Here is a 13,728-nt window from a genome sequence, read left to right as displayed (position 1 = left end):
TCATTCACAGCCTTAAATATACACAAGGACTCTGCCCCCACATCTCTCTGTGGCAAGGAGTTCCAAACACACACAACCCTCAGAGAAGAAATTCCTCCTCATTTCATTCTTAAATTGGCACCCATTTATTCTGAGTGTGTCCCCTCTGGCCCTAAGCCTTCCCATGAGGGGAAACATCCTCTCAGCATTTACCCTGTCAAGCCCCTTAAGAATCCTATATGTTTCAGTGAGATCAGTTTTGTCTGTTGATGGACATTCGAGATGAGATGTCACGTCTGGGTGTTGTGAATTCCAATTCGTCAGTGGCGCTTGGATATCTTTGCCAGAATTAAAGCTTAGCAGCTGAGCTGTGATTTATGTCATGGGATTTCTCTCATGTTATACCCATTTCTTTTCAAGTAAACAAATTGAGTAATTAACAGATCTGTCACTTTGTGAGGTGTGGTATTAATGTCTGGATATTGTCATTGCCCAGATGACATTTTGCTCCTATAATGGATTCCCCTAATGGCTCAGTATTCTGACAGAACAGAATAGTCTACTATGTCACCGTCATTCTGCATATATTAAGTGTTTCAAAAAAGCAATTCTAGCTACCAAAGCACTTTCAGCTTGACTGATTTTTGAACAAAGAATTTGCAGGTTTTCCATAGACACAGTGGCTGCAATCCTATGTTTTCAGTTTTGATCAGGGAAAACAGCTTTTATCTTAACTCTAGCTTAAGAACTGTTTGAAATAAGGATAGAAATGTCCTATTGTTAGGCATAAAATATGCATTTACATTGAGGATGCTCAACAGCTGGAATCACCATTGAGGGTGGATAATATACAGCCAGGCGTTGTAATGGAAAGACAATGCTCGTGTTGTTGAAACAGATCAAACTGGCTCAGGTTCCTTCAGATGCACCTATCTTGGTGATATAGTCATTTGCCTCAGCAAGGCAAGGCCACTGATTTGTGTTTTTTTTTTAAATAGAAAAATGGACGGAATCAATTAAAACATCAGCACAAAATCCAATATAATGATATGAAAGTTGACTTTTTCAATCGCCATAAACCAATAGCCTTAATTACAAACAGAATTGCAGAGTTTTATCGGAAAACATCAGCAAAAATCCTTGAATCTCAGAATAAAAATGAAACTGAGTTATTGACACCATAATCAAGAATTTGCCATCATTCTTCCTATTGTTGTCTGGTATAACAATACACTTTTTTCATCTGGGGCAGGTTAGGACTCTGTATAACATATGTTTTAACAGTGTGTGGATGTATGTCTGTATTGTAAATACACGAGTTTACAAAATAAGATCATAGAATCCTACAGTGCAAAAGGAGGCCATTTGGCCCATCAAGTCTGCACCATCCATCTTCCCACCCAGGCCCTATCCCCATAACCCCATGCATTTACCCTAGCTAGTCCCCCTGACACTAAGGGGCAATTTAGCCTGGCCAATCCACCTAACCCACACATTTTTGGACTGTGGGAGGAAACCGGAGCACCCGGAAGAAACCCACGCAGACACGGGGAGAACGTGCAGACTGCATACAGACCCAAGCCGGGAATCGAACCCGGGTCCCTGGCGCTGTGAGGCAGCGGTGCTAACCACTGTGCATCCGTGCCACCCTGGGCACAGGGAGATAGAGGGAGAGAATGCCAAAGCCTAAGTATCAGCTAACTGAAGACATGGCCGCCAATGGTGGTGTGATTAAACACTAAAGTAAAAGCAATACTGCAGATGCTAGAAATCTTGAATAAATACAGAAAATGCTAGAAAAACTCAGCCGGTCTGGCAGGTAGCAGCTGTGAAGACAGAAACAGAGTTAACATTTTGAGTCCATATGACTCAAAGAAGATGACTCCTGAACAAGTCACAAAGATTCAAAACATTAACTCTTATTTCTCTCTGCATAGATGCTGTCATACTTGCTGCGTTTTCCTAGCATTTTCTGTTTTTATTATAGTGGAGTGATTAAAGTCAGGAATGCTCAAGAAGCCAGAATTGGAGGAGTGCAGATATCCAGGGAGGATTGTAGAGCTGAAGCAGATTACAGAGATAAGCAGGGATAAGGCCATGAGGGGCTTGAAATCAGACATGAGAATTTTAAAATCTAGGCAATGCTTGAGCTAAAACAGTTTTATAATACGGACTTATTACAGAGCAGGGTCTGTGATTCTTTCACACACATATGGGGAAGGGGTTGCAAATTCCTGCACCAATGAGTTGCACCACTCTAATCCCAATTTGTACCCATTGGTGAGAGGCATCTAAACAAGGGTATCATGGCTCAGTTCATTTACATATCCTCAGGAGTTGTAAATGTGTGAAATGAGTGCGGTCTGCAGAAGTCTTTGGTAACTGGAGCGCATTCTTCAAAAAGCCACTTCCGGCTGAAGCAGACCAGGACAACAGGAGGTTAAGCGTTAGTGTTTGAATCATTAACTACCTGTCAGCTGGAGAACTAACTTATTGACAAATAACCTCTGAAGTCATGGACATATTTGCTCCGTTTTCCCTCAACATTTCTATTAATAGCTGCCTGAAGAGAAGAGAGTTCAAAAATCATACAGCTGACAGCACAGTCAGGTGTAAATTTTAAGGATGGTCTTTAAAGGAGGAAGAGAAGGGTGAAGAAGGAAATGTCAGAGCTTATGGACTATGCAGCTGAAGGCATGACTCTCAATGGGGGAAGGATTGAAATCAGTAATGCTCAATGAGATCAGAATTGGTGGACACCGAGGGGGCTGGAGGGGATTACAGAGAGGGGCATGCTTGACTGGAATAGTTTGTACAATTCTTTCACAGAATGTGGATATTGCTGGCAAAAATCAGCATTTATAAGCTCATCCCTAATTGTCCTTGAGAAGGTGGTAGTGAGCCGTCTTCTTGAACTGCTGCAGGCTATGTGGTGTCTGTACACCAGTGCTGTTAGGAAAGGTGATCCAGCCTTTTGATCTTAGCAAAAATGAACACAGTGATTTAGGTTCAAGTCAGGATGGTGCTTGGCTTCTCCTTTCAAGTGGTGGTATTCCCATGCATCTGTGGCCCTTAACCTTCTAGGTGGCATAGTTAACAGATTTGGAAGGTGCCGCTGGAGGAGCCTTGATGAGTTAATGCACTGACCTGGTGGAACCCAAACTGAGCACCAGTGAGCAGGTTACTGCTGAGTAAGTGCTGCTGGATACTGATGGATGAGAGGAGGCTGATAGGGGCGCGGTGTCTGGTGGATTGGATCTGTCCTGCTCTTTGTGGATAGGGCATACCTGGGCAATTTTCCACATTGGTGGGGAGATGCCAGCATTGTAGCTGTACTGGAACAGCTTGGCTGGGGGCACAGCTAGTTCTGGACTGTTGTCAGGGTCTATAGCCTTTGCAGCATCCAATGTCCTCAGGCATTTCTTGCTATCTTGTGGAGTTAGTAGAATTGGCTGAAGCCTGGCATCTGTGATGCTGGGATTCTCAGGAGGAAGAGATGGATCATCCACTCAGTGCTTCTGGCTTGTGCTGAACTGCCCCATTGAGGATGGGGAAATTTATAGAGCCTCACCCTCTGGTTAGTTGTTTAATTGTCCATCACCATTCATGACTAGATGTGGCAGGACTGTAGAGCTTAGATCTGATCTGCTGGCTGTAGGATTGCTAAGCTCAGTCCATCCCATGCTGCCATTGCTTAATATGTATGTAGTCCTGTGTTGTAGCTTCACCAGATGTGTATGCCTGATGCTGATCTTGGTATGCTGTCCTGCATTCTTCATTGAACCAGGATTGATGCCCTGGCTTGATGGTAATGGTAGAGTGAGGGATATGTCAAGCCATGAGATTACAGATTGTGGTTAAATACATTTATCCTGCTGTTGATGGCCCACATGGATGCCCAGTTTTGAGCTTCTAGATCTATTCTGAATCTGTCCCATTTAGCACCATGGTAGTTCCAGATAACACGCATGCTCGGTGTGAAGAAGGGCTTTGTCCTCACAAAGGACAAAGTGGTCACTCTTACCCATATCATGGGCAGATGCATCTGCAACAGATAGAATTGTGGTGAATAAATCGAATAGGTTTTTCCACTCTTGTTGGTTCCTTCACCACTGCCGCAGACTGAGTCTGCTTGATATGTAGTGGTAGTAGTGTAGTATCAGTAGTGGTGCTACTGAGCCACACTTGGTGATAGATATTGAAATCCCCAAACCAGAATACATTCTGCACCCTTAAAGAACAAAGAACAAAGAACAGTACAGCACAGGAAACAGGCCCTTCGGCCCTCCAAGCCTGTGCCGCTCCTTGGTCCAACTTGCCACCCTCAGTGCTTCCTCCAGCTGGTGTTCAACATGGAGGAGTACTGATTCATCAGCCGAGGTAGAGCAGTAGATGGTAGGAGGGTTCCTTGCCCATGTTTGACGTGATGGTACAAGAAAATGCTGAGGAGTCCCAAGGCAACTCCTCTTGACTATATACCACTATGCCTTTGCTGAGTCTGCCCTGTTGGTGTGATAGGACGCACCCAATGAAGTTGGAAAGGTTACAAAAAGTCAACCACTGTTGCATCTACTCAGCTTCAACTATACGAGGCATTAATACTGAAAGTGCCTTAGCCTGGTACAAGATCACAATCATCTCATTGACACTTACTACTTCTGGATCTGGGAAGAAGGCTAACTCTTTAGCCTCCCACTTCATAATGTACAACGATGCATCCTGGTTACATAGCATCACAGTATATTGCTAGTGTAATCTGTCTGGATTTAGATAACCTGGAAAATGGCCTATCCACAGACTAATTGAATCAAGTCAGGTTCCTTTCTGTTTAATTCCTGAGGTTGTTCTAGGGTTAAACATGACACCAGATCGCAATGTTAGTTTGAGCTCTTACCCAAGTCTGTTCATTGCAAAAGGCAGTTGCTATAATCAGATCTACACCTCCTATGGTGAGAAAGTGGCAATTTTATTTGCACTGTGAATGGAACAGATGGCCACAAGACTAAAAATGAGCCTTTCAACAGCATTAGCAAAGAAAGACATCCAAGTTGCCTACCACATGTCCCTGTCCAACCCAAAGACAGAGAACACCACAATGCTAGACTGCAGCATTCAAGATTAAACAAGAAAGTTTATTTACAAGAGTATTAATGACACACAAGCACTAAAATACAGCAAATAGAGTGCTTGACTTACACGACAGTTCAACTGTTTCAAAATAATAGTTTTATTCTGTTCTAAGCAGGCTTTGGAACTTCATATAAAAGCAGTCATTTATAACTACACATGTAATCATGGCATGAATTAATGTTGACATTCTTGTAGATATAATAAATGTTTGGTCATTCTGGTGGGATTTGATTACTTTTGACACATGATTTGTAAATCAAACAGCTTGGATCAGAGAACAATTTGAGTGTCTGACAGACATCTAGAAGTTTTACAGGCATTTAATCTTTCAAAGTCTCAATAGAATTTTTGATGCAATAATTGTGTGTAATTACTTTGCTTGGAGAAACACAGGCCCCTGAAGATAGATATCTTTCAGCAATATTTGTATACTGTGTCTTTTGCGCATAAGAATAAAGGAAATCTTTAAGATCAAGCTACATTCACATTCCTGACACTTGGGACTGTCTAAAGTTTCAGCTTATACTGCATAGAAATATTTTCTCAAGTGGTTTTCTGACACAAGCCCTGAGTGTCTCACTGCCAGGACTGTATGTAGGATGCATTAAGTAATAGAATCCCTACAGTTCAGAAGGACGATGTTCGGCCTATTGAGTCAGCACTGAGTATCTGACAGAATATCCCACCTAGGCCCTATCTCCATAACCCCACGCATTTACCCCGCTAATCCCCCTAACCTATATTTTTTGGGACACTAAGGGGCAATTTACCATGACCAATCCACCTAACCTGCACATCTTAGGACACTAAGGGGCAATTTAGCATGGCCAATCCACCTAACCTGCACATCTTAGGACACTAAGAGGCAATTTAACATGGCCAATCCACCTAACCTGCACATCTTTGGATGTCCAAGAAATATACTTCCTCCTTCCCACCTAGAATCAGTCTTACATCCTTGTAACCTACAATACGACTGCTAAGACTGGCCACTGACCTGATCTTTGTACCTTGCGCAGTTAGGTTTTCTGGTCTCCTGGGTAGAGATAAAGACTTAGGATATTAGATTTCCCGGGCCCTTATCATACAAGGAGAGAAGCCTCTTTTTGATGACAGGTCATCAAAGCTGGGCCCAATTTTAACTCTGTACAAATCAGTGGGGGGTTTTTGGGAACGGGTTAAACTCAGACCTTGTTTTTCTCCACAGATGCTGCCTGACTTGGTGAGTATTTCCACTATTTTCTGCTTTTATTGGCCTTATAATGTCTGTATCCAGACTTTGAAATTATGCTCAACCATAAATTTTGTACCCACAATTGCTTGCTGCTGCTAAAATATTATTTTTGTGAATAATTAGAAATATTTATATCGCTATAAATATATACATTTATGTTATATGCTACAAAGAGGTCAGGAAATTTTTTTTTAAATAGTCATTGGAAATCCCACATAAAAAGTAAAATAAAATCTCCCAAATTTGAACAAGAGAAGCAACCAAATGTGTTTCAATGACAACATCCAAATTATTTTTAAAAATTACCTCTTTTTCAGCCTCCATTTCCTCTTCTGAAACAGCAGCACTGGACACTACCAATGGGGTCCACCGCAGGCTTTCTTGGTCCACTTCATTAACACGTGGATTGGAATGCAACTTTCCTATGTGCTCCTGAATCAGCTTTTGCCTTCGAATTATAACAAATCTACAAAACAAAGATGCATTCTGTATCATTAATTTTGTTTTGACTCTTCAGAGGACTCACCAAATAATTGGCTCATTTATGCTGTCAGGAAAGTCCTCAAACTGATCAGGGACTGCTTTTGTAAAAATTTTTAATGGTGAGCATTTTGCTCCATTCTTAAAATAGCAATGTGTGTGACAAGCAATGGCATTATTGCAATTATGCAGATTCCTTGGCTCATTCATAAGACAGTGTCCTCGATTATATGATGAACTACAATAACATAACTTTATACTTTAGTGTTTTGCAAATCAAAAGTTTAAATGCCTAACCCATTGTAATTATACTTTTCCTTCCTTAAAAGCATACCACAATAGAGACCATTCATGATTTGTGAAATAAACTTTCTATTCAAGATAATTAATTAATCCAAAAGCTGATTGCAGCATGAAGTGATTTAACATCTGAAATGTAATTTTATAGTAATGAATGGGCGCTTTGAAGGGTGATAAAGACAGAGAATGCTGGAAACACTCAGCTGGTCAGGTAGCATCTGTGGAGAGAGTAACAAGGTTAATATCTTAGGTTGATAACCTTTCATCAGAGCTCCATCAACTGTGAAGAGTCTGCACAAGAAGTTATGAGAGGTCACCTGGAATATCTAGCTGCTACCTTAAAAATTACATTACTGGAAGTGGAGAAACTGTCTTGTCAATTATCTCTGAAATACCTCAACACACATCACAGACAATGCACTCAGATCATGCTTTAGTGCAGGCTAATGTTGCTAGATGTTATGCTGCAGCCTGTAAGCAAACCTACTAGGATTCAGAGGTCAGTTTTTAACCACTATGAAATTCTTAGCACTATTTTAACTAGAACCGATAGTTGAAAATTTATTTAATCTGTGTCACAAATTCAGAATGAAACTTGGCATGGGAAGTCAAAGGCTGCAGGGTTTACTAGAAGGTACACAACTGAATGATAGGTAATTCATAAAGATGACACTAATCATGGCATCTGAAAAATGATTCTAGTGAAATGATGTAACCATGTATAATTTGTCAAAATGAAGGCCTTGAACTATTTTATACTTTATTATACCTACTTGCAATGCTGCTTGTCAATCATCTTTAGCTGCTGGAGAGTCATAGCAATGTCATGTGGACACATCCCTGTTTCCCTGCTAATACCCTTTATACTGATATGCTTGTCCTGATGCCGCTGCAGGTATTCTAGGATTACACTCTTCCAGTATGCCAGGTACGAGAGCCGCCCCAGGTCAGACAGGGGCTTTTCAGGTGATCCTGCCTGTCCTTCTTGCCTTGAAAGTAAGTAGCCTGCACAGGGACCATAGAAAACGTAATTAAAAAGAATTCAGGAACAAAACAACTGTTAACCCACTTTGTCCATTTATTGGACCAACTTCGACTATTTTCTCACAGTTTGAGGTAACCCACAGGTACCCACCAGGTATTAAACTGAACACCTTTGGGAGGATATTGTACTGAGCATCTTTCAGTGAAATCATAAATTCATATAAGATTTTCAAACAGAATGTTGCATGGCCAAAAAAAATGGTTTTTTTTGAAAAGGTGATTTATTAGTCACAAGTAAGGCTGGCATTGACACTGCAATCAAATTACTGTGAAATTCCCCGAGTCGCCACACTTCGTCGCCTGTCTGGGTCAATGCACCTAACCAGCAAGTCTTTCAGAATGAGAGAGGAAACCGGAGCACCCGGAGGAAACCCACGCAGACACGGGGAGAACGTGCAGACTCCACACAGACAGTGACCCAAGCCAGGAATCGAACCCGGGTCCCTGGCGCTGTGAGGCAGCAGTGTTAACCACTGTGCCACCCCACGTGGGAGATTTTTTAAAAAATGGGATGGGGGAGATAGAAACAGGATTACTTGCTTTACAATAATTCTAAATTTTGCAGAACAATATACTTCCCAGTTTTACAGTCTACTACAAAAAGTCAATATTTAGCCCGGTGACTAATCATTTAATGGCAACTAGAGGAAAGATCGTGATTGGACTATGTTGGGGATGAGCTAAAAATTGACGTTATTATATATTGAAGTGACACATCATTGAAGTTGAAGGACACAGGACAAAACAGTGAAAAACAAATGCCAACATTTGAAAAAAAAAGCAATTTGCTGGAAGATGTTCACCAACAGTTAGATAAAGATGTGTGTCTTATTGTTTTCTGTGCACATCACCACATCAGGTCTAAAACAACATGCTCAGAACTTCTACACAGGCATGGCTTAATCTTTACATAGCGTTCGCTTTGCAAGAGGCACTGACGTTATCTTTAAATCACAATTAAAAGAAAACCCATACTAGATAATTATTGCAAGCTGGCAGCTGTCACCATTTGGAAAATGCACTGCAGAAGGCAGCAGGGAACTGGTGCTTCAAAGTAAAGAATATATTAGCTCCCAATGATTACCACTGGCCACACAGGTAAATACATAACTCAGTTGCAAAATGATTAGGCAAAATATTTTTTATGAAGTAATCTTAAAGATATGCACTGAATTTGGAAGTGGCAGGAGAATTAAAATAGGAATATAAACAAATTTGACGAAGACATAAAGCGCTGCAGATCCAAAGTTTCAGGTGATACTAAGTTAGGAGGTACAATTAGCTGTGTGATCAGAGCAAATCATTGCAAAAAGACAAGCCACTGGGCAAATCAATGGCAGATAGAGTTCAATGTGGAGAGATGCAAGATTATCCACTTGGGAGAAAGAAAAATTGTTACATTTTCTCAATGATGAGAAAATGTGAGATTTTTAAAATTGATTTTCTGGTTCTGGGCATTCCTGGCTAGGCAGCATTTATTGCACATCATTAGTTGCCCTTATTCAGTGATTGTGAACCACCTTCTGAACCTCTGCTGTCTGTCTGGTGAAGATACTCCCCAATGCTGTTAGGTTGGGTATTCCAGAAATGTAACCAAGTGGTAATAAAGATATGGTGGTGGTGGGGCATTCTCCCAGCCTGCTGCGCTGCCTTTGTAGCACAGCAGGCTGGGAGACTCGAGCGGAAGCCATTTCATGGGCTTGCAACTGGGCACCACAGTCTCCAGTAGCCGGTATTCCGGGGCCGTCAGCTCTGCGCCAGAAATCGGCACGGAGCTGCACAAATTATTTAAATTATCATTGCCATACTATTTAAATATCATTAGCAGGCCCAGGACTGAAGTCCCCCCCCCCCCCCTCCCCTCCACCCCTCCACCCCTGGCCATGAGAGTTTCACTCCAGCGGGGTTTAGTATAGCAGCCTGACCCCACCAGAGTTAAGTTTTTTTGGGGGGGGCAATCGAGGCCCCCCAGAGGGTTGGGCACCAGGAGTGTGCCCCCTGGACATTGCCATCTTGGCAGTGCCAGCCTGGGCCCCCTGGCACTGCCTGAGGGGCAAAGTGCTAATGCCCAGGGGGCATCTTGGCACTGCCGACCAGGCATCAGGCAGTGCCAAAGGGGGCGATCCCGCTGCCAGTCTGCAGTCGGGCTGAGTGACAGAGGGAAGGAGGCCAGTGATCGGGTCAGGACTCGGGACTGCAGGGTAGGGGGGGGGGGGGATCGAGGCAGGCCAGGGGCTGGGGGGGTTGAGGCTGGCCAGACATGTTTTTTGGGGGAGGGCCAGCGATTAGGCCATGGGGGAGTCGGAGGGTGGCAACGCAGAGGTCACGGGGCTGGCCAGCAATCGGGAGGCCGGAAGTGCCGATCTCGGTGCTGACAGATTGGCGCATGCGCAGCAGCTCGCTCAGTGCTATGCTGCTCGTCCTCTCCCGTGGGAATTTTTACAGTAATTCACGCAAATGCACTCTACAGTGCACAGAGCGTGGGAGATTCATTTTGAAACCCCCGCTGAAAAAAACCAGCGGGATTTACTCCAGTTTTTACGCAAATTCGACACTTACAATTTTTTTGGCAGAATGGTCCCCATAGTGACTGTCTAAATCAAAAAGATGTGACTAAACATTTGTCCATTTCCCATTTGTCTAACATTTTCACTCTTCTTCATTATTCCAACTCTTTTTTTCATGTTCTTTATTCATTTTCTGTTCTTAGGATAAAATGATGCAGAATAATGTTCTAGCATTGAACTGGGTATAAATATCGAGTGAGAAACAAAACATGTTTGGGGGATGGGGAAGCAGAATGGAACGATGCAGGTGCAGGAGCAGAAACACTTTTGATCAAATCTTAACTTAGAAAGATCTTACAGGATAAATAGAACTAAGATAATAAGCCAAACAACAGTTAGCAAGCAGAAATTGAGAGAATAACCAGCAAACTATGAAATGCTGACAAAATGTTGTAACCATTCAAAATCAATTAGCATTAAATCAACAGATAACAACCAGATTCTGTTCTGAAACCTCTCTGACTGGGAACATGCAATGAGGTACAGTGACTTTTAAATATTCGAATTGTTAACTGAATTTTAGGTTACTATTCACATATTACAACAGTGAAATGTTTTAGACTTTTAGAAGTGTAGCAATTTTGAAAAAAAACTATTTGAAATTGTACAGAAAATGAAATCTCAAGTCTATCAGCTTATATTACAATGCACCACGTATACTGCATATACCATGTATTAATGTTGTATCCAAACCCTGACAAATACCTGTATTAAAAGGCTATTACTTAAAACATTGAACATACTCCTCCCAGTAACTAATAAGAAAAAGACTACGGAAAAATTAAAACACAACCAAACAATGCAGACAAGTTGACCTCCGAGTTACCCAAAGCATTATACTACTTGCTGCAAATTTGAAACAAAGAGAGAAGATGGGAGCTCTTTATATAAGATTTATTATTAGAACACCAACATCCCTCCAAAAGATTCCACATCCCAGCACCACATTGAAAACCCTTGATAGAAATAACTACAATAAAAGCAAATTCTACAAAAACATTAGGACAGGTTGACTAGGGCAAATCTCTCAGAGCACTGAGGGCCCTCCCGGCTCCCTCCGAGGGCTATATTTTGGCACAAACCAACAGTACATATTTATTGTGTAAAGCAAAATCCCAGCATTCATATTATTTTATTTTATGCATGACGTGATACGAACAGTTAAATCTTGTCAGTCCCATTACCAAGCTGATATTCTAGGAGACAGATAGTGCTTGGTTGCTGTGAATGCAAGTCAAGCGACAGCAATGAAGAGGTCAGAGTTGGAATGTTTCTATCCAAATGTTTCGAGACCTCCTGCAGTCTTTCAGAGGCCCATGAGAATAACCCAGGCGCTCAGAACAGAAGATCTCATAAAGCAAGTTGTTTTTCACTCCCCATTACTTTGTAATGGGCATACATATTTGCATGCTGAGTTATGTGTTCCTAGGACACAGAAGAGGCAGCCTGGGAAGTGTATACTGCATCTTTAATGCCATTGTTTCAATATTACAGAACTTGAGACTGCTTTGTGTATAACGCAGGGGACATTCTTCCACTGAGAATTTGAAAGCAACCAATGACCATTTCCTGAAAGCCTCAGAAGTAATTTTCAAAATGCATCATTTGGTTTCCTATTGCTTGGATATAATTATTATATTTGCAACAGCTTTTGAAATATTTTACATTTTTCTTGTACCCAACTGTTTGATCTATAGAACGTACTGATTAAACTGACTGCACTCTGTTTCATTTCAACCTTTAACAATTTGTTTCAGCCTACTGGCTTTGTGTGCTGGCATATGCTCTGACAGTTGTATTCTTAATTCAAGCTGAGAGGAATCAGAAGGGTAAAATTTCATACTTGAATGAGTATGAAGCCCTAAAATAAGTGACAATATTCTATTACTTAATGATGCACAAATCAAAGCAGTCACATCAAGATTAAAATGCATGCATTTACCAATTTCTGTAGCCCATTACTTAGAAGAACACCCCCAACTCTCTGACAAAGATCATTGAAACATGGTTTCAAACAAAACAGAACACTTACTGAAATCAATCAGGAACCTTCCAAAGCCTTGCCTTTGGTACTGGGGCATAATCATTATGCAGGAGACATTGTACTTCTGTTGGCAAAGCTTTTCCTGAGGGAAGGAGAAATAGACCTAGTTTGTCAGTGCACTGCTGATGCAGACAACACATGTCACCTACCACTGTCCTTGCAAAATGTCACACTAATCTAGGCAAACACTGATTGTTAATAACAATGATATATGACAATCTGTTACTGTGGTTTTCAATCAAATCCAAGTTGTCATCTTTGCTGTTTGACAAACTGTTAATGCACAAGGTTTATCCAGGTCATAAAATCCATACAACTTAATTTTTCAATATAGTAATTTAAGAACACCCTCCTTAGAAAAGCATGGTGTGCATAGCAGCCTCCTCTGAAATGCACCTCAGGCACATTTAATGTTAAAAATGTTTAATGGGTTATATTTTGTACAAACCATAATACGAATGTATAATTCAAATTAACATCTGACAGTTAATGGATCAACTTAAGGTCTAAGCGTTGTGTTGCTTCAGAAATAAGCACATTTTAAACACAGTGCAGTGTAGTAATTTAACATTGAAAACCATTTAACATATTTTTCTAATGATCAGTATACAGCAGAGGATGTGCTACATGAATTGCATTCCACTTCATTAGACGATTCCAAATGATAAATGCGTTCCAAAACCGCCATACTTCGTTACACCTGCACCAAAAGCTGGAAGGAAAGATTACGTACCTTTGTGTGCAGTCTTTATTTTCCAAATTAAATTAACATCCACATGACATGGGTAAGATCAAGTTATCCACAGGAAAATCATTAGGAATCCCTAGCCCTTTAACATGCAACCCTGTTGTTGCGCTGCGTGATACCCAGCATTGTTACCTTGAGGCATTTATTTTAGAAAGAGTCAAATTGAGACAATTAAACAAGGAAACCTGCTGGTCTCAACTTG

The 13,728-nt window shown here is 41.3% G+C and overlaps 1 protein-coding gene across 1 annotated transcript in view; it reads right to left on the bottom strand.

Moving 5' to 3' along the window:
• The window catches only part of kat6b (K(lysine) acetyltransferase 6B), a 165,382-nt gene that overhangs the window by 16,505 nt on the left and 135,149 nt on the right, over positions 1-13,728 (bottom strand). Inside the window, exons 12-14 of the mRNA XM_078199592.1 lie at positions 12,767-12,860; positions 7,897-8,128; positions 6,650-6,809 (exon numbers count right to left, since the gene is read on the bottom strand). Coding sequence (XP_078055718.1) covers positions 6,650-6,809; positions 7,897-8,128; positions 12,767-12,860 — 486 coding nt within the window. The remainder of the gene's footprint in view (positions 1-6,649; positions 6,810-7,896; positions 8,129-12,766; positions 12,861-13,728) is intronic.

The sequence above is a fragment of the Mustelus asterias genome, chromosome 28, assembly GCF_964213995.1.
Source record: "Mustelus asterias chromosome 28, sMusAst1.hap1.1, whole genome shotgun sequence".
Lineage (NCBI taxonomy): Eukaryota > Metazoa > Chordata > Chondrichthyes > Carcharhiniformes > Triakidae > Mustelus > Mustelus asterias.
The sequence above is the reverse complement of the archived record's forward strand: the minus strand, read 5'-3'. Positions and strand labels throughout refer to the sequence as shown.